Raw genomic sequence first — 18,617 nt, 5'->3', positions numbered from 1 at the left:
AGGGTGAAAAACGGCCCTAAGTCACATTTTTTTTCAGCGCTGTTGCAACTTTGAATGGTCAGTAAATGGACTGTCATAAGTCAAGGACTGCCTATATTGAGTCAGGCACCTCCGATTCTAGAGCTCCACATTGCCTAAGTGTAAAAACCTCACTTTTCTCAACACTGAAGTGCATTTTACTGAACGTGTCCCAGGGTTCAAGTCTGTTGAGCTGCTCCTGAAATTTGAAGTCTCACCTCCAAAGTGTTGGCAACTTCCCCAGATGGGTGTTGTTTCGCAAATTCAATTAATCACTACTACACCCCTGTTAATACTACTTGGGTGAAGCCAGTTGGGGCCCCTGGTGTGTTTATGAGTACGTAGAAATCCTCAAAAGATTTATTATACGGCTAATTCTGAACATTTACAGGCAAAAAAATAAAAATAAAGTTGTGACTTGCACAGCCGTTGAGTGTTTTACTCTCTTCTTGTAAGGAACGAGGCCGGCATGGTTCTCGTTTCGGCTACACAATGTCCAGGAGGGATGGAGGCTTGTTCTTCACCGCGGCTTGAACGGATCCCGGCTTCTTCCTCATTTGCTCGAAGGCGGTCATGGCCCGAGAATACTTGTGCTTTCGCAAGAAGAAATGAGAGAGAGAGAGAGATGGGGTGTTTATATGATGGGTAGTCCTCGGCTTACGACCGTTTGTTTAGTGACCGTTTGGGCACTTGAGATAAAAGGACTCAGGGCCGTTTTTCACCCTTGACGGCCGTCGCAGCACCCCCGTGGTCACGTGATCGAAATTCAGCTGTCTGGCCACTGACCCGTGTTTATGACGGTTGCAGTGTCCTGGGATCACTCGATCCCCTTTGGTGACCTTCTGATAAGCAGTTAATGGGGGAAGCCGGATTTACTCAGCAAAGAGCCGAGGTGGCGCAGCAGTTAGAGTGCAGTACTGCAGGCCAATTTAGCTGACTGTGTTCAGCAGGTCAGGGGTTCAAATCTCACCGGCTCAAGGTTGACTCAGCCTTCCATCCTTCCGGGGTAGGTAAAATGAGGACCCAGATTGTTGGGGGCAATGTAAATATATATATATATATACATTGCTTACTGGTGTACACCGCTTAGAGAGTGCTTGCACTTCAAGTGGTATATAAGTCTCATAAATAAATAAATAAATAAACGGTGACTCACTTAACAATTGGAACAAGAAAGGTTGTAAAACAGGGCAAAATTCACTTAATAATTGTCTCACTTAGCAACAGAAACTTGGGCTCAACTGTGGTCGTAAGTTGACTACCTGTAGGACCCTTCGGACAAGGGGCCATCCTGGGGGCCCCCCTGGGTGGTTTACCTTGCGGTCCACCTTCGCTTTGGCGTTATAGAAGGAAACGGAAGCCGGGCAGAAAGGCAGCACTTCCTGTTGCATCCGGTCAAATCTCTCTTGCTCGTCTTCATCCTGTTGGGGGGGGGAGAGAGGGACAGGTTGAAGGGGGATTCCCAGGAGCAACAGGGCAGGCGGGGGTCCTGTAGCTGGCAGTGTGCGAATTGTGCGAGGATCAGCTGGGGTTGGGAAACTGTGGGGTCCTGGGTGCTCTCTGAGTTTGGGGGGGGGTTCCTTGCAGACCTTTCGTGACCCACCTAGGGAACATCATCAGTGCTGGAAGGGAGGGGGGAGGAGGAGGAGGGGGAGGAGGACGACGACAACAATGATGACTGTGGGGTCCATGGTGCTCTCAAACTAGATAGCATCATCCTTCCTGGCCGGCTGGGGAATTCTAGAAGCTGAAATTCACCCACTCAAAGCTTGCTGACGGTCCCAAAAAGTCAACATAGTGCAGTGGTTCTCAACCTTTTTAATGCTGCGACCCCCAACTAGTCGTAAGTCGAGGACTACTCAACGGGCGCAGCACCGTTTGCAGAATGGGACTTTTGGCGGGCTCAGCAGGGCAGAGACAGCCTGGACAATTCCTATTGGCTTTTGAAAGCCAATAGAATTAGTGTTGTGGGATGTTTGTGTGCAGGTGTGAACACTCACGGCTTCCCTTGGTTGTTCCTAAATTCCTGCTCATGACTGGGACACCTTAAATCTGTGTCTCTGGACCTCAGCATCTTTAGGGCCTGTGGACTTCAAACTGGTGTCGCCACTATGCCAGTGGTTCTCCACCTGTGGGTCGGGACCCCATTTGGGGTCGAATGACCATTTCACGGGGGTCGCCAAACAAGGCTATCCGCCATTTTCCCCCCCTTTTCCTTAGCTGTGCTCCTCCCTTTTATGCTCCCTCTATTGCCCTAGACCAGTGTTTCCCAAACTTGACCATTTTAAGGCATGTGGACTTCAACTCCCAGAATTCCACAGCCAGCGTTGCTGGCTGTGGAATTCTGGGAGTTGAAGTCCACATGCCTTAAAATGGTCAAGTTTGGGAAACACTGCCCTAGACCATTTCAGACAAACAGCTGCCCAGTGTCTTCTGGAGAACTGCAGCAATGGACCACCCACCACCCCTGGAGGCAGCTCCTTCCACGGATTAATTGTTCTAGTTATCAGGAAGTTCCTCCTCAGTTCCAGGCTGCTGCGAGGCAGCTGAGACCCTGGGCAACTTACCAGAGTCAGGACCCTGTTCATGGGAATCATGCCAAGCCGGATGGACCCTCCGGGCCGCAGGGCTTGCTTCACCTCTTCCGGAATCAGGAAGGATTCGTTGTACCAGATGTCAAACTCTGGGGGGGGGGGAGAGGATGGGAGAGAAAGAGCCGGTGGGAGGGAGTCACAAACAGCCGGGCTGAGCGATGCTCTTTGGGAGAAGCCCCCCCCCGGGGGAGATCACAGGGTGGGGTGCACAGTGTCAGGGGAAGCCCACACTTGTGAATCGTCTCAACCAGGAGCGTGTGGGTTACAAGAATCTCCCCAGACTGACCGGGTGTGTCCCTGGGGAGGGTCAGAGAAGGCTTCGGGGGTCCTGGGGGTGGGGGAGGGAGAGAGGGAGAAGGAGAAGGGGAAGGGAGGAAGATAGAAAGGGAAGGAGGGAAGGAGGAAAAGGGAGGGTGGGAGGGAGAGAGGGAAGAAGGTAGGAGAGAGGAAGGAAGGGATGTAGAAGGAAGGAAGGAAGGAAGGAAAATGGGGATGGATGGATGGATGGGAGGGAGGGATGAAAGGAAGAAAGGAAGGAAAGAAGAAAAATGGGGATGGATGGGTGGGAGGGAGGGAAGGAAAGAAAATGGGGATGGATGGATGGGAGGGAGGAAAAGAAGAAAGGAAGGAAGGAAGGAAGGAAAATGGGGATGGATGGATGGGAGGGAGGGAGGAAAGGAAGGAAGGAAAATGGGGGATGGATGGATGGATGGGAGGGAGAAAAGGAAGGAAGGAAAGAAAGTGGGGATGGATAGATGGGAGGGAGGAAAAGAAGGAAGGAAGGAAGGAAGGAAAGAAAAATGGGGATAGATGGATGGATGGGAGGGAGGGAAGAAAGGAAGGAAAGAAAATGGGAATGGATGGATAGGAGGGAGGGAGGGAGGGAAGAAAGGAAGGACGGACTAGGCTATTTTCCATCTCCTTCTTGGGCCAAGCCTGGCACCACCAGCCATGCCAGCCACGCTTGAAGTGCCCACCCGTTCCGTTCCCAGCGCCCGGCCCTACCTGTGAGTAGCCGATTGCGACACTGATCCACCAGGTTTTGGCAGTACTGGACCTCAGAGCGGAGATCTTGCAGCTGGTCGTAGTTGTCCCGGTACTGCTTCTTGAGGTCCTTCAGCTTCACCATGAGGAGGAACTCCTCTTCGTCAATGATGATCTGCCCTTCCTCGTTCAGGTACTCGCCTAGGCGGGAGGGAGGCGTCGTCAGCTGGGCAGCTGCCCCCGCGGGGGGAAGAGGCCGAGGACGGGGTCAGCCTGGGGTCCCCTGCGGGTCCTTAGGTCACCGTTTGGACGAGGATGATTCGGTACAGCTAATTCTTGACTTACAACACTTCATTCAGTGACCGTTCCAAGTTACAACGGCACTGAAAAAAGGGACTTAGGATCCTTTTTCACACTTACGACCGTCACAGCATCCCCATGATCGCAGGAGTGAAATTGAGATGTTTGGCAACTGATTCATATTTTATGATAGTTGCAGTGTCGTGTGTGTGTGTGTGTGTGAGAGAGAGAGAGAGAGAGAGAGAGAGACGTCCTCTTTTGCAATATCCTGATGATCCATGGGGGAGCCAGATTCACTTAACGACCGTGTCCCTCATTTAACAACTGCAATGATTCACTTAACAACTGTGGCAAGAAAGGTCGTAAAATGTGACAAAACGCATTTAACAAATGTCCCTCTTCTTAGCCATGGAAACTTTGGACTGAATTTGGCCGTACGTCAAGGACTACCTGTTCTAAACTGAGTCATCCACAGATAGTCCTTGACTTACGACTGGTCATTTAGTGACCGCTGGATATTACCATGGATGCGAAAAAGGGGACCTATGACCCTTACTTCTGATTTTGGGCAAAACCTCGGCCGTAACAGATCACTGGTTTACTTAAGCACGGCATTCAATTAAGGACTGTGGTGCTCGCTTTACAACTGTCAGGTTGGCCAGGTAACCAATCCGTCTTATGACCTTCAGAACATATGACCGTCACAGGCAGATTAAATTCACCAGTCATAAATTGAGGAATACCTGTAATGCAGGTTTCAAGATGTGCCCTTCATGGGAAGTCCATTTAGAGCTCATGGCATACAGGCAATCCTCGACTTATGACTACAACTGAGCCCAAAATTTCTGTTGCTCAGTGTTAAGTACTAGGTTGTTGCTAGGTTGTTAAGTGAGTTTTGCCCCATTTCCTTGCCACTATTGTTAAGCAAATCACTGAGATTAAGTCAGTCACAGGGTCGTTAAGTGAATCCACCTACCCCCCCCCCATTGACTATGCTTGTCAGAAGGTCGCAAAAGGGGATCAGGTGATCCCTTGGGACGCTGTGCAACTGTCATAAATACGAGTCAGCTTCCAAGTGGTTCTAACCCTGACCACGTGACTCCAGGGGTGCTGCAGAGGTTGAAAGTGCAAAAAACGGTCCTAAGTCATTTTTTTCAGCACTGCTGTAACTTTGAACGGTCACTAAACAGTCGTCACTCAAGGGCTCCTGTACTCTTCAGACTCTCTTGCACGTTCCGGCTAGATCAGCGGTTCTCCACCTGTGGGTCGGGACCCCATTTGGGGTCGAAGGACCATTTCACAGGGGTCGCCAAACAACACAGTCTGCCATTTTTCCCCCCCTTTTCCTTAGCTGTGCTACTCCCTTTTATTCTATTGGCTTTTGAAAGCCAATAGAATAGACTCTCTTGAACAGTCTAATTCTATTGGCTTTCAAAAGCCAATAGGAATTGTCCAGGCTGTCTCTGCCCTGCTGAGCCCGCCAAAAGTCCCATTCTGCAAACGGGGCTGCGCCAGTTGAGTAGTCCTCGACTTACGACCGGTTGAGTAGTCCTCGACTTACGACTGGTTGGGGGTCGCGGCATTAAAAAGGCTGAGAACCACTGGGATAGATCATTCTGGCCCCGCAAAGGGCAAAACAACTCACGATGTGTCACGATACGGCCCGCAATGCGATCAGCTTGGACTAGAGCAGTGGTGGCGAATCTATGGCACAGGTGCCAGAGGCAGAGTCCTCTCTGTGGGCACGTGCACCATGCCTTGGAGATGGCAACCTTCCCTCTTCAACCAGCTGCCTGCTAACTCACCGAGCTCCCACGTGGCCGGATGCATCCCAGCACGGCTGGTTTCTCTCCCCCGTCCCATCCCTCCTGGCCTCGCATGCTCTCCTTTTCCCAGGCATGACCCACTGCATTGCCTCCTCAGTTGTCAGTCAGCTATCCAGCTCAGAGGCAGCTTCTCTGAACTGCTGGCGGTGGGCTGCGGAACCCCAGAGTGTGCCAGTTGAGGGGCCGGCAGGCTGTGGTTGCTGACGGACACTGTTGACCCCCATGCGCTCGCTGGCCTCTGTGTGGGGGGGGCTGATGGTGTCAGGCAACAGACGCCTCGGCCCCTGCCTCACCTTGCCCTGCGACAATGGCACCCCCACCCTGCCTCACCTTGTTTTACCCCACAGGATGAGCCTCCTGCCCACCGCCCCACCTGCCAGAGACCCCTGGATCTCCCCCACAGGCGTCCCTCCCCACGAGCAACATCGAGGTGGTCACGCCCACCTTGGCCACACCCACCCAATCTGCCATGACCACCACAGCCACGCCCACCCAGTGGGCCACGCCCACCCGGCACCCGGTGATAAATAAGTGGGTTTTGGGTTGCAGTTTGGGCACTCGGTCTCTAAAAGGTCCACCATCAATGGACTAGAGTAGCCCCTTTTGACGCTGCCCAGGTCGGGGAAAGAGGCAGCATAAAGGAATTAATAAATGCTGAAATAAAATGGAGGTCTGAGCTGGGGCAAAAGCCCGTCCCAGCCGGTCTGGTGGCCAGGAGTTCCATCGGCTGCCAAACCAGGCTTCCAAGCAAACCTCTTCCTTCGTTCCTCCTGCTCACCCTGGTGCTCCCGCTCCAGTTTCTGGATCTCGAGGGCCTGGCGGGTGGTGTCCATCTCCTGCTTGACCAGGTTGATCCTCTGGACGACCTCGCCCAGCCTTCTCCTGCGGTCGTTCAAGATGGTCTTGTTCTCCTTGAAGATGCGGTTGATCTCGCTGCCGCGCTCGCTCTTGAAGTCTTCAAAGGCCGACATCCTGGCCGGCGGGGAGCTGCCCCGAGGAGAGAGACGGGTGAGGGGCAAGAATTAGCTCTTTTATTAATTACAGGTGGTCCTCAACTTACAACCATCCGTTCAGTGGCCGTTCGAAGTTACAACGGCAATGAAAAAAGGGACTTAGGGCCGTTTTTTCACACTTACAAACGTCACAACATCCCCCATGCTCACACATATCAAAATTCAGACATTTGGCAAAACTAACTCGTATTTATGACGGTCGCAGCATCCCCCGGGGTCACGTGATCGCCTTTTGCGACCTTCTGACAAGCGAAGTCAATGGAGGAAGACAGATTCACTTAACAGCCGCATGACTGACTTAATGACTGCAGGGATTCACTTAACAGTTTATTTATTTATTTATGAGACTTATATACCGCTTTAAGTGCAAGCACTCTCTAAGCGGTGTACACCAGTAAGCAATGTATATATATATATTTACATTGCCCCCAACAATCTGGGTCCTCATTTTACCTACCCCGGAAGGATGGAAGGGCTGAGTCAACCTTGAGCCAGTGAGATTTGAACCGCTGACCTGCTGAACACAGCCAGCTAAAGTGGCCTGCAGTACTGCACTCTAACTGCTGCGCCACCTCGGCTCATGTTGTCAGTTGTGGCAAGGAAGGTTGTAAAACGTGGAAAGCTCGCTTAACAACCGCCTTGCTTAGCAAATTTTGGACTCAGTTGTGGTTGTAACATGAGGACTGCCTGTAACTGATTGATTCGTTTTCTGCCCATCTGACCTGGGCGACTCTTGTCAATTTACGGCAGCTGTATAATTATACACAGGTCTGCATGTAATTTATCCTGTTACTGTCAGTCTTCACGAGTAGTCAGACAGGAAACAGGACCAGATAAACTAATTCTACATCATTGCAAGACTACATTAACAGAACCTTGCAAGTCATAGAATAACAGAGTTGAAAAGGACCTTGGAGGACATCCAGTCCAACCCCCTGCTCAAGTAGAAGACCCTTACAGAATCACAGAATAAGAGAGTTAGAAGGGGCCTTGGAGGTCATCTAGTCCAACACCCTGCTCAAGTATGAGGCCTTATCATGTCAGACAAGTGGCTGTCCCACCACTTCTTAAAAACTTCCAGTGTTGGATCACCCATAACTTCTGGTGGCAAGCTGTTCCACTGGTTAATTGTTCTCACTGTCAAGAAATTTCTCCTTAATTCCAGGTTGCTTCTCTCCTTGATTAGTTTCCATCCGTTGCTTCTTATCCTGCCTTCAGGTGCTTTGGAGAATAGCTTGACTCCCTCTTCTTTGGGGCAGCCCCTGAGATACTGCAAGGCTGCTATCCTGTCCCCCCTCGTCCTTCTCTTCATTAAACTGGACATTCCCAATTCCAGCAACTGTTCCTTATATGCTTTGGCCTCTGACCCCCTAATCATCTTTGTTGCTCTTCTCTGTACTCTTTCTAGAGTCTCAGCATCTTTTTTACATTGTGGTGATCAAAACTGGATGCAGTATTCCAAGTGTGGCCTTACCAAGGCATTGAAGAGTGGTATTAATCTGGGTATTAGAGTCCCTGCAGGCTGACTAGGGAATTCTGTGAGTTGAATTTTAATGTTGTTGAGTTTGAGAAACAGGTCCAAAAGCTTTGGATCATCTCCACTTAAAAAAATAACAGAAGGACAGAGTTGGAAGGGACCTTGGAGGTCATCTAGTCCAAATTTTCTGCTCAGGCAGAAAACTTTCAGACAAATGGCTGTCCAGTCTCTTCTTAAAAACTTCCAGTGTTGGATCATTCACCACTTCTGGAGGCAGGCTGTTCCACTGGCTAATTGTTCTCACTGTCAGGAAGTTTCTCCTTAGTTCTAGGTTGCTTCTCTCCTTGCTTAGTTTCCATCTGTTGCTTCTTGTCCTGCCTTCAGGCGCTTTGGAGAAGAGCTTGACCCCTCCTTTTCTTTACGGCAACCCCTCAAATATTGAAACTCTGCTATCATATCATCCCTTGTCCTTCTTTTCCTTAGACTGGCCCAACTCAGTTCCCTCAATTTAGCCTCCAGCCCCCTAATCATCTTCTCTACTCTCTTTTTAGGACCTTCTCTAGGGACCAGAATTGGAGGTAGTCTTTTCACTTCACGTGATCTTCATGCTATCCCTGTTGATGTAGTCCAGGACTGCTGCAGCACATTGCTAAGCCACGCTGTCTGAAAGTACAAATCTCCCACTCTCTCTTTTTAAAGCCTGATAACTTAACAGAGGTTTCCTTCTGGGCCTCTTTCTCCACCCATTATACATCTTATCCAACGTTCCCTAAGCCGCATCCCTTCGCTCAGTCCCCCAAGGTCTTTTCCACGCACCCTTATACCCCCCCCTCCTTTTCAAACTAGGGAGGGACACTCCCTTCTGAGTGTCTTTCTCCGTCCGTTATACAGCTGTGGGCTTGGCTGTCTCTTATCCTTATCCTTTCCTAAGCAGCACCTCTTCCCCTGTGGCCCAGGTTCATCCATACATGCTATACTGTCTCCCGCACGAAGGGACTGGGACCTGTAGGCCAGAGATGGGTTACAGGGAGCCACCTAAGGCTCAGCTGGGAAGCAAAAGACGGGAGACCGCCACGAAAAGCTACCTGGGTCTGATGCTGCTATCGTCTCTTGGCGCCGACTCAGAGCGATGCGTGTCAAGGCTGGAGGCCTCCTGGTCGCGGAGCAAGGCGTCTTTTCCTTCCAGCTCTCTGGTGGTGGCCACCACTTGGCTGCGAGACCCCGAGAGGGTCTCCAGGTCCTTCCCGGAAAGCGGGCTCCCCAGGCCCTCCTTGCGAGCTGTGGGGCTGGAAGGCAAGCAGAGGCCTCAGGGTCCCAGCCGGGTCTCGGGAGGAGGGGACTGCCTTTGGGCTGAGCCCAGCAGAGGGGCCTTTTGGGGAAGGGGGCAGAGGGGGGCCACCCTGAGGATCTCAGAGGCTCCAGGCAGGTGGGACCTCCCCAAAGTCGGGTGGTGGTAGGCCAAAAACTAGGGGAAGATGAGGACAGACAACTTACAACCATTCATATAATGACTTTTCAAAGTTACAACAGTTATGATCTGTTTTTGTACTTATACCCATCACAGCATCTCTGAGGGAGGGAGGGAGGAAGGAAGGAAGGAAAAAAGGGGAAAGAGGGATAGATGGATGGAGGGAGGAATGAAGGGACACACTGCAAAAAAAGGAACGAAGGAAGGAAGGAAGGTCATACAGCAGAAAAAGGAAGAAGGAAGGAATGAAGGGAGGGAGGGGAAAGAATGATAGATGGAGGGAGGGAGGAAGGACACATGGAAGAAAAAGGAAGGAGGGAGAAGGAAGGAAGGAGGGAGGGAGAGAAGGAAAGAAGGAAGGGAGGGTGGGGAAAGGATAGATGGATGGATGGATGGATGGAGAGAGTGAGGAAGGACATTGCAGAAAAAGGAAGGAGGGAGAGAAGGAGGGAGAGAAGGAAGGAAGGACATAAAGCAGAAAAAGGAGGAAGGAAGGAATGAAGGGAGGGAGGGGAAAGAATGATAGAGGGAGGGAGGGAGGGAGGACACATGGAAGAAGAAGGAAGGAGGGAGAGAAGGAAGGGAGGGAGGGAGGGGAAAGAAGGATAGATGGATGGAGGGAGGGAGGGAGGGAGGGAGACACAGAAGGAAGGAAGGAAGGAAGGAAGGAAGGAAGGAGGGAGACACAGAAGGAAGGAAGGAAGGAAGGAAGGAAGGAAGGAAGGAAGGAAGGGAGGGAGGGAGGGAGGGAGGGAGGGAGGGGCAAAAGAGCAGCCCTCCAACCTTGTCTGTTCTTTCCCTTTCTTGGCTTTCATTTTCTTGCCAGGCTTGGAGGAGAAGGGGGCCGTGCCGATGCCGAACCCTTGCCCGTCCATTTCTCCCACCAGATGCCCCTCAGCGTCCACTATTCCTGCCTGGGGAGAGCAAAGAGGGGGAATCAGCCTCCTTGGATGCAGGGTCTCCTCGCTGGGCCAAACTCTCTCAGGCCAAACTGAGCTTCCACTTCCCAAACCAGAGTTTGAGAGACAAACGGGACGAGAAACCCCAACCCCATTCTTCATTCGCTCACCTTCTGGACGGCCGAGAGCGTCGCAAAGTCGGTCTTGTCTATAAGGGCGTACTTGCTCCGCAATCTGGCTTCCACTTCCTGATCTTGTTGGCTAAAAGCAACACATATGGGCCAGGTTCGCATAAGACAGCAAACCACAAAACACTGCCGGACTCCCAGCTACTCACCCGGTTTTTAGTCTGATCTAGCCTGTAGTACAAACTCAGCCGCTTTGGAGTAGACTAAACCCCTAGCCCAGTGTTTCCCAAACTTGACCATTTTAAGGCATGTGGACTTCAACTCCCAGAATTCCACAGCCAGCAATTCCCCATCCCTGCTTCTCAAGCAGAGGGCGCCCTCCCTTTGGATGGAGCTTTCAGCAGTGGCCCCTCCCTTGACCCCTGAAGTGTCTCTGATGTCATAACTACAAGACCACCATGACATCATGAATCAAAGAATGGAAAGAAGCCACCAGTCCCTGCCCTCTCGGGGCACAAAGCTGCCAGTCTGTACCCACTAGAGCAGGGCTAGGCCACCTTGGCTCTTTTATGACTCGTGGACTTCAACTCCCAGAATTCCTGAGCCAGCCACGCTGAGGGGAAAGGGAGAGGTTTCCAAGCTGAGCCATGCTGGCTCAGGAATTCTGGGAGTTGAAGTCCACGAGCCATAGAGTGGCCTAGGCCTAGGCCAGAGGTAGGCAACCTTGGCTCTTTTATGACTTGTGGACTTCAACTCCCAGAATTCCTGAGCCAGCCACGCTGAGGGGAAAGGGAGAGGTTTCCAAGCTGAGCCATGCTGGCTCAGGAATTCTGGGAGTTGAAGTCTGCAAGTCATGAAGGGGCCTTAGTCCCCCCATGTTGGCTCAGGAATTCTGGGAGTTGAAGTCCACCAGTCATAAAAGAACCAAGATGGCCTACCCCTGGGCTAGGCCTTCGTTAGCGTAGCCTTTAGTTCCCACCTTTCAAAATCTACCTTTGGGACTGATTGACTCTCTCTTTCTCTCCATCTCCCTCCATCCATCTGCCTTACTCCCCATCTACTTATCCATCATGTATATACTATGACTTGAATTCTTTATCTTATGTATATTAACTATTTCTTTATGTCTATCATCTCTCTATTGTTTAACTATTATCCATCCATCTTTCCACCGCTCTATCATTTATCTGTCCCTTATCTATCCACCTTTCTATCCCTCTATCATTTGTCCATCCCTTATCTATCCATTTTTTTATCCCTTTATTATTTATCTATCATCTATCCGTTATCTATCATCGTTTGTCTCGTCTACCACTATGTCCTTGTATATATCTCTCTCTTTCATTTATCTATTATCTATTATTTATCCTTTATCTATCTTTATTATCTATCTAAATATCTATCATATTTTATTCATTCATTCATTATCTCTCTTTGTATGTACCTTTTTCTTTTCTTTCAGGTTTTTTTTTTAAAAATACGTTCCATACTTTTATTGTGTTCAAAAATTCAGTAAATAAAGATAGCCTGAAGTTACTATTGTGGTCCTTTTGATACAAGTCTTGGCTTCTGCCTTAGGGGTTGGCAACTCTGCAGGCTCCTCTAACAGACCAAGAAACCTCCTCCAACTTTCAGACTTTGTGCTCCTTCTACTTACAGATGTTTTGGAGGCATAGCGATAGATGATGTCCCAAGAGATCAGTTTTCTGCTAGATCCATTCTGCCCAACAGGAATTTTTTTTTTCTGGCTAGAAGCATTCAAAATCATGGCCGTAAGCCATGCACCCAAAATGTGATTGTGTTGCTGTGGATGGGTGGGGGCATGGATGTGCATGTGGGGAAATCAAAACTTCAAAATTGGGGAGGGGGGTTAAATACCTTTGGGAGCATCTGTCATAACTCTGAACAGTTGCTAAGCGACCGATCATTAAGTGAGGACTACCTGCATTCGCAATCCCTTACCTTAAGATGATTTTGAACTGGTTAAAAACCTCTTGGATTTGACGGATGCTCGTGATCTGTGGGAGGAAAGGAAGAAGCAGGGAGAGCGTCCTCATTGTGAGCCCAGGGTAACCCTTCATGTTTGTGCCAGGAGTCACCCACAAAACATCGCTTAGAGTATACAAAGCTGGCTTTTTTTTTAAAAAAAAAAAATAATAATTCACAGATTCCCAAAGCAAAAAGAAGCAAATTCTTTGCCTCAGGGTGTATCCAGTGGTTCCGTTCTCAGTCTTAGTGAGATCCACTTTATGGATTTCAACTGACAGCCATTTAGATCTAATTTGAACTACATGATCCCTGCCCTGGGTGGTTAGATAAGATAAGATGACATGAGATGATGAGAAGATAAGATAAAATAAGATAAGATGTAAGATGTAAGAGATAAGATAAGATAAGATGATAATATGTAAGATGTAAGATGTAAGAGATAAGATAAGATAAGAGAAGAGAAGAGAAGAGAAGAGAAGAGAAGATAACCTTTATTGTCATTTTTTTACTGCGGGCACAATGGCACACATCAAAAATGGAATTTAGTTGCCCGTTCTCAAAGTGAAACGCATACATGACACCCACCTAAACATACTATGTACAACATATGTATAGACCCACACCCCTACATATACATAACAATAAATATTAAATACTGTCCATCTTGATTATATAACAGAAGGAGGAATCCATCAAAGGATGCCACTGATTTAAGTACAGGACCACAAAACCCATAAACCCCAGCTATCTGCAGGGTTTCCCAGCCTTAGCACCTTCAAGGGGAGTGGACTTCAGCTCCCAGGATCCTCCAGCCAGCACAGCTGTGAATTGCTCTAAGTGGGGAACCTTCCCAGACAGGCAGTTTGCAGCTGGGACAGACAAGCATGGCTGGCTGGGGAATTCTGGGAGTTGAAGTCCAGCCATCTTAAAGTTGCCAACGTTGAGAATCATGGCTTCTTATAGGGATGCTTTACCCCCCTCAGGGGGAGGATATAGATCTCCCACACTGGATACAGGTGATCCTCGACTAACAACCACAATGGAGCCCAAAATTCCTGTTGCTAAACGAGACATTTGTTAAGGGAGTTTTGGCCCATTTTACGACCCTTTCTTGCCACAGTTGCTAAGTGAATCCCTGCAGTTGTTCAGTTAGCAATATAGTCGTTAAGTGAATCCGGCTTTCCCCATTGGCTTTGCTGCTCAGAAAGTCACAAAAGGGGATCACGTGACCCCAGGATCACTGTGACCGTCGTAAATATGAGTCAGTTGCCAAGTGTCCGAATTTGGATCACGTGACCAGGAGGATGCTGCAACGGTCATAAGTGTGAAAAACGGTCATGAGTCCCTTCTTTTCAGTGCCGTTGTAATTTTGGTCACTAAATGAACTATTGTAAGTCGTAGATGGATATTTGAGGCTAGAAATGGGGCGACCCTGAATTCTAGTCCTGCCTGGGGCACAAAGCCAACTGGGTGACTTTGAGCCAGCCACCTTCTCTCAGCCCTAGAAAGGGGGCAATGGCAAATCACTACTAGAAAACCTTGCCAAGCCAGCTGCAGAGGCTTTTCCTGGCAATCTTTGAGGATTGCATGGCTTGAACCGAAGGGAGAAAAATACGTATCCAAACCCTCTGAAGGATTTATGCATTCTCCGTTATCTGCAAGCGAGCGACTCACGTCAAGCTCATCAATGGTACCCTCCAGAAACCGACGGACTTGAGAGTTGATTTCCGCGATCTGAATCTCGTTCATGGGCTCGTAGGTCACCGGCGGGCGATTGAGCTAAAAGAGAAAGATAGAAGAATCAATCAAATTAAGACAGCAATTCCTCTCTTCTCTCTCCTTGGGGCCAGCCTTTACTTAATTGTCTCAACCTAGGCTCCCAAGGGGAATACGGAAGGGTCCCTGGAGGTCCTCCAGTCCAACCCCCTGCTCAAGCAGGAGACCCTATACTTATCCGATGGTCCAGTTCCTTCTTAAAAGCCGCCAGTTTGCCACTGAACCTTATCTGGTCTGGCCCAGGTGCAAACTGCCACACTGGGAAGGTTAACTGGTTAGAACAATGAACCAGTGGAACCACCTGCCTCCAGAAGCGGTGAATGCTCCAACACTGGAAGTTTTTAAGAAGAGACTGGACAGCCATTTGTCTGAAATGGTATAGGGTCTCCTGCTGAGCAGGGGGTTGGACTAGATGACCTCCAAGGTCCCTTCCAACGTTATTGTTGTTGTTGTTGTTGTTATTATTACTATTATCATTATGGATCATCGCACAGTCAGCCAGATGTTCAGACTGGATTTGGCATTTTATCTACCTATTGAGTCCTTACCCAGGACCTGGGATAGGCAGATGTGGATGTTTGATGGTATTACAGATCTCGTCGCAGGATGGAAGCAGTTCCTAGTAAGGCTGCCTTTTGCAATTGACTAATAGCGAATTTGTCAATGCCGATGATGGTGTTCAAGGGGTGCTCCAGTTGTTTTGGGATTGCACCCAAGGAGCCTATCACTATTGGTACTACCCTTGCTTGCTTTTGCCACAGTCTTTCTATTTCTATTTGTAGGTCTTTGTATTTTGTTCTCTTCTCCAGTTCTTTCTCTTCTATTCTGCTGTCTCCAGGCACTGCCACGGCCACTATCCAGACTTTTTTGTCTTTCTTATCGACAATTGTTAAGTCTGGGGTGTTATGTTGCAGGTGCTTGTCTGTTTGAATTCTGAAGTCCCAGAGCAGTTGTTGTTGTTGTTATTACAACATGAAGTGCGAACAACTCTTCCACACATGAAGAATTCAATTAGCTACTTTACTGCTTAATGGCTACACATAATCCTCGTCTTACGACCACTCATGGAGCCCAAGATTTCTTTGCTAAGCAAGACATTTGTTAAGTGCCCCATTTTGAAGCCTTCCTTGCGACAGTTGTTAAGGGAATCCCTACAACTGTTAAGCTAGTAACACGGTTGTTAAACGAATGTGCCTTCCCCGTAGACTTTGCTGCTCAGTTAAGTTGCAAAAGAGGACTACGGAACCCTGGGATGCTGTGACCATCATAAATGTGAGTCCGTTGCCAAGCGTCCGAATTTTGATCAGGTGACCACAGGGATGCTGCGAAAGTCATTAATGTGAAAAACAGTCGTAAGTCCCCCTTTTCCAGGGCAGTTGTAATTTTAGCAGACGCTAAGCGAACTGTTGCAGTCAAGGACCCTCTGCATTTTGTAGGAATCTTCCCAGACTGTCAGTTTGCAGCTGGGACAGACTAGATAAGGTTCAATGGCATTTAACGGAGGTCAGAACTGGCTCCCTTGTGCCTATGTAAGGATGCCAGACTAATTCCCTACTTGACTCCTCCCCCTCTCTGACAGCTAAAGGGGAACTAGGCAGACATCTCTGGCATGCAGAGAAGAAGGCCAATCCGCTCAGATCATGTCACCAACGCATCCTAGGTGGTGGCGCCTTACCAAACTGTTGTGCATCGCCAACTCTTCCTTCAGGTATAGGACCTCTTTCTCCAAGTTCTTCACCATCCGCTAAGCAGACAAGAATGGCATGGACTAAGCGGTAGGAAAGTCAAAGTCAAGGACTGCCCAAAGATGTTATCAGACCCCAGGAAATACAACATGTTCGTTAGCGTCCTTCATCCTCTAACCAAGAGAAGGGACTATGAGGATGCCCTGATCATCACTGCACTGATGACATTGTCTGGGTTGGTAATGAAAGGTCTGTAAGAGAACAACCAAGCTCAGAGAGCACCAAGGACCCCACAATCCTCCTCCTCCCTTTCCTTCTCCCTGCAGATCCCACTCCCTTCTAGCAGTGATGATGTTTCCTAGTTGGGTCATGAAACGTCTGCAAGAAAACAACCAAGCTCAAAGACCGTCAAGGACCCCCCAGTCTCCTCCTCCTCCTCCTCCTCCCTTCTAGCACTGATGATGTTCCCTAGTTGGGTCATGAAACATCTGCAAGAAACCACCCAGCTCAGAGAGCACCAAGGACCCCACAGTCTTTCTCCTCCTTTTCCCCCTCCTCTCCATATCCCCCACTCTATTCTAGCATGAAGATGTTACTTAGCTTGGTAATGAAATATTTGCAAGAAACCAAATTCAGAGATCACCAAGGACCCCTCAGTCTTCCTCCTCCTCGTCTTCCACTTCACAAACCTTCTTCCCTTCTAGCACTAATGACGTCCGCAAAAAACCCACCAAGCTCGGAGAGCATCAAGAACCCCAATCTTTTCCCTCCTCTTCTTCTTCTTCCTCCTCCTCCTCCCCCCCCCTTTGCAAACCTCACTCCCTTCTAGCACTCATGATAATGCCCTTGGGTTTGACATTCAGATGTCTACCTCTGTTTCCTTTCACCCAGTCACTCCTTTGAGACTGCAGAAGCACCGCAAGAGGACATACCTCCGAGTCAATTTTTTCGTTGACAAACGGCACGGTAGTCACCCACTTCATCCTGGTGGCAAAGCGAAGTGTGGACAGCTGGAAAAATATGAGCATCGCCCTATTTGCCACAGTCATGTTATTTTGGGCTCCAAACAATTTGTATTAGAGATAATTGGTATACAAAAGTGCACTGGCAGGTAGTCCTTGACTTACGACCACAAGTGAACACAAAATTTCTGTTGCTAAGGGAGAAAGTTGTCAATTGGTTTGCCCTGTTTTACCACTTTTCTTGCCCCAATAATTCAGTGAATTACTGCAGTTGTTAAGTTTGTAACACGGTTGTAAAGTGAATCCGCTTCCCCATGGCTTGGTCAGATATCCGCAAAAAAGGATCACGTGTCCCTGGGGCCCTGCAACCGTCATAAATGTGAACCAGTTGCCAGGCATCCGAATTCTGATCACATAACTGCAGGGACGCTGCAACAGTCGTAAGTGTGAGAAACAGACATAAATCCGGTTTTTTTTCCGCCACTGTTGTAACTCTGGTCACTAAACGAACCGCAGTAAGTCAAGAACTACCTGCACTGTGTTTTCAGGCTGTCCAATAAGCAGGTTATTATTATCTGTGTTATTATTTCCTCAGTTTGCAAAGTTTCTAGTTAACATTTTTTTTTAAAAAGGAAGTCACTGGAAAACACCACGCTCCTTGTACTGCGTGGGGTGGAAAAATTCGTATTTTGCTCTGTATCCAAAATAGGTCTGCAAATGTTCTAGCTAAGCCAGTGGTTCTCAACCTGTGGGTCGGGACCCCATTTGGGGTTGAACGACCATCTCATGGGGGTCGCCAAACAACGCAATCCGCCATTTTTTTCCTCCTTTTCCTTAGCTGTGCTACTCCCTTTTATTCTATTGGCTTTTGAAAGCCAATAGAATAGACTCTCTTGACTAGAGTCTCATTCTATTGGCTTTCAAAAGCCAATAGGAATTGTCCAGGCTGTCTCTGCCCTGCTGAGCCCGCCAAAAGTCCCATTCTGCAAACGGTGCTGCACCAGTTGAGTAGTCCTCGACTTACGACCGGTTGGGGGTCGCGGCATTAAAAAGATTGAGAACCACTGTCCTAGCAAGAGGGGGCGTGTCAAGTTTGGCTACTTGGTCTCAAGAGCAGGGAGACAGAGAAAACCCATCCGGCCTGAGACTTAACTGCCAGGTTGCCACCTTCAGCTTCTTCACTTCCCTGGCATCCTGCCATAAAATGCAAGGGGAGGGGAGGGAGGCAATTGGGGAGGAAAGGATGGGCATGGGAATGTATGTGGGGGAGACGGGGGGGGGGAGAAGAGGAGATGAGCTGACATGAACCAGAGGTGTCAAACCTGAATAAGCCAGCCGGCAAGGACACATAGCATGAGAACGTTATGCTATGCTGGCTCAGGAACTCTGGGAGCTGAAGTCCATGAGTCATAAAAGAGCCAAGGTGGCCTACTCCTGTGGAAAGCCATTCCCAAAACATTGAAAGGAAATACTACTGGACACTGATGAACTAACTGGT

The 18,617-nt window shown here is 49.0% G+C and overlaps 1 protein-coding gene across 3 annotated transcripts in view; it reads right to left on the bottom strand.

Moving 5' to 3' along the window:
* Nucleotides 1-364: 364 nt before the first annotated feature.
* The window catches only part of KIF9 (kinesin family member 9), a 31,836-nt gene continuing 13,583 nt past the window's right edge, over nt 365-18,617 (bottom strand). For 2 of the 3 annotated variants that reach the window (XM_039368746.1, XM_039368747.1), the window contains exons 10-21: nt 17,090-17,167; nt 16,148-16,216; nt 14,371-14,475; nt 12,670-12,725; nt 10,750-10,840; nt 10,464-10,594; nt 9,298-9,498; nt 6,501-6,709; nt 3,618-3,797; nt 2,586-2,701; nt 1,335-1,439; nt 365-611 (exon numbers count right to left, since the gene is read on the bottom strand). In XM_039368746.1, coding sequence (XP_039224680.1) covers nt 504-611; nt 1,335-1,439; nt 2,586-2,701; nt 3,618-3,797; nt 6,501-6,709; nt 9,298-9,498; nt 10,464-10,594; nt 10,750-10,840; nt 12,670-12,725; nt 14,371-14,475; nt 16,148-16,216; nt 17,090-17,167 — 1,449 coding nt within the window. In that variant the 3' untranslated portion in view covers nt 365-503. Of the gene's footprint in view, nt 612-1,334; nt 1,440-2,585; nt 2,702-3,617; nt 3,798-6,500; nt 6,710-9,297; nt 9,499-10,463; nt 10,595-10,749; nt 10,841-12,669; nt 12,726-14,370; nt 14,476-16,147; nt 16,241-17,089; nt 17,168-18,617 lie in introns of those variants that run through there. The other variant, XR_005559808.1, reaches the window with a different exon arrangement.

Source organism: Crotalus tigris, unplaced genomic scaffold (assembly GCF_016545835.1).
Source record: "Crotalus tigris isolate CLP2741 ecotype Arizona unplaced genomic scaffold, ASM1654583v1 scf7180000020932.1150333, whole genome shotgun sequence".
NCBI classification, from domain to species: Eukaryota; Metazoa; Chordata; class Lepidosauria; order Squamata; family Viperidae; genus Crotalus; species Crotalus tigris.
Note: the sequence above shows the minus strand (reverse complement) of the source record. Positions and strands in the feature narration are given on the sequence as shown.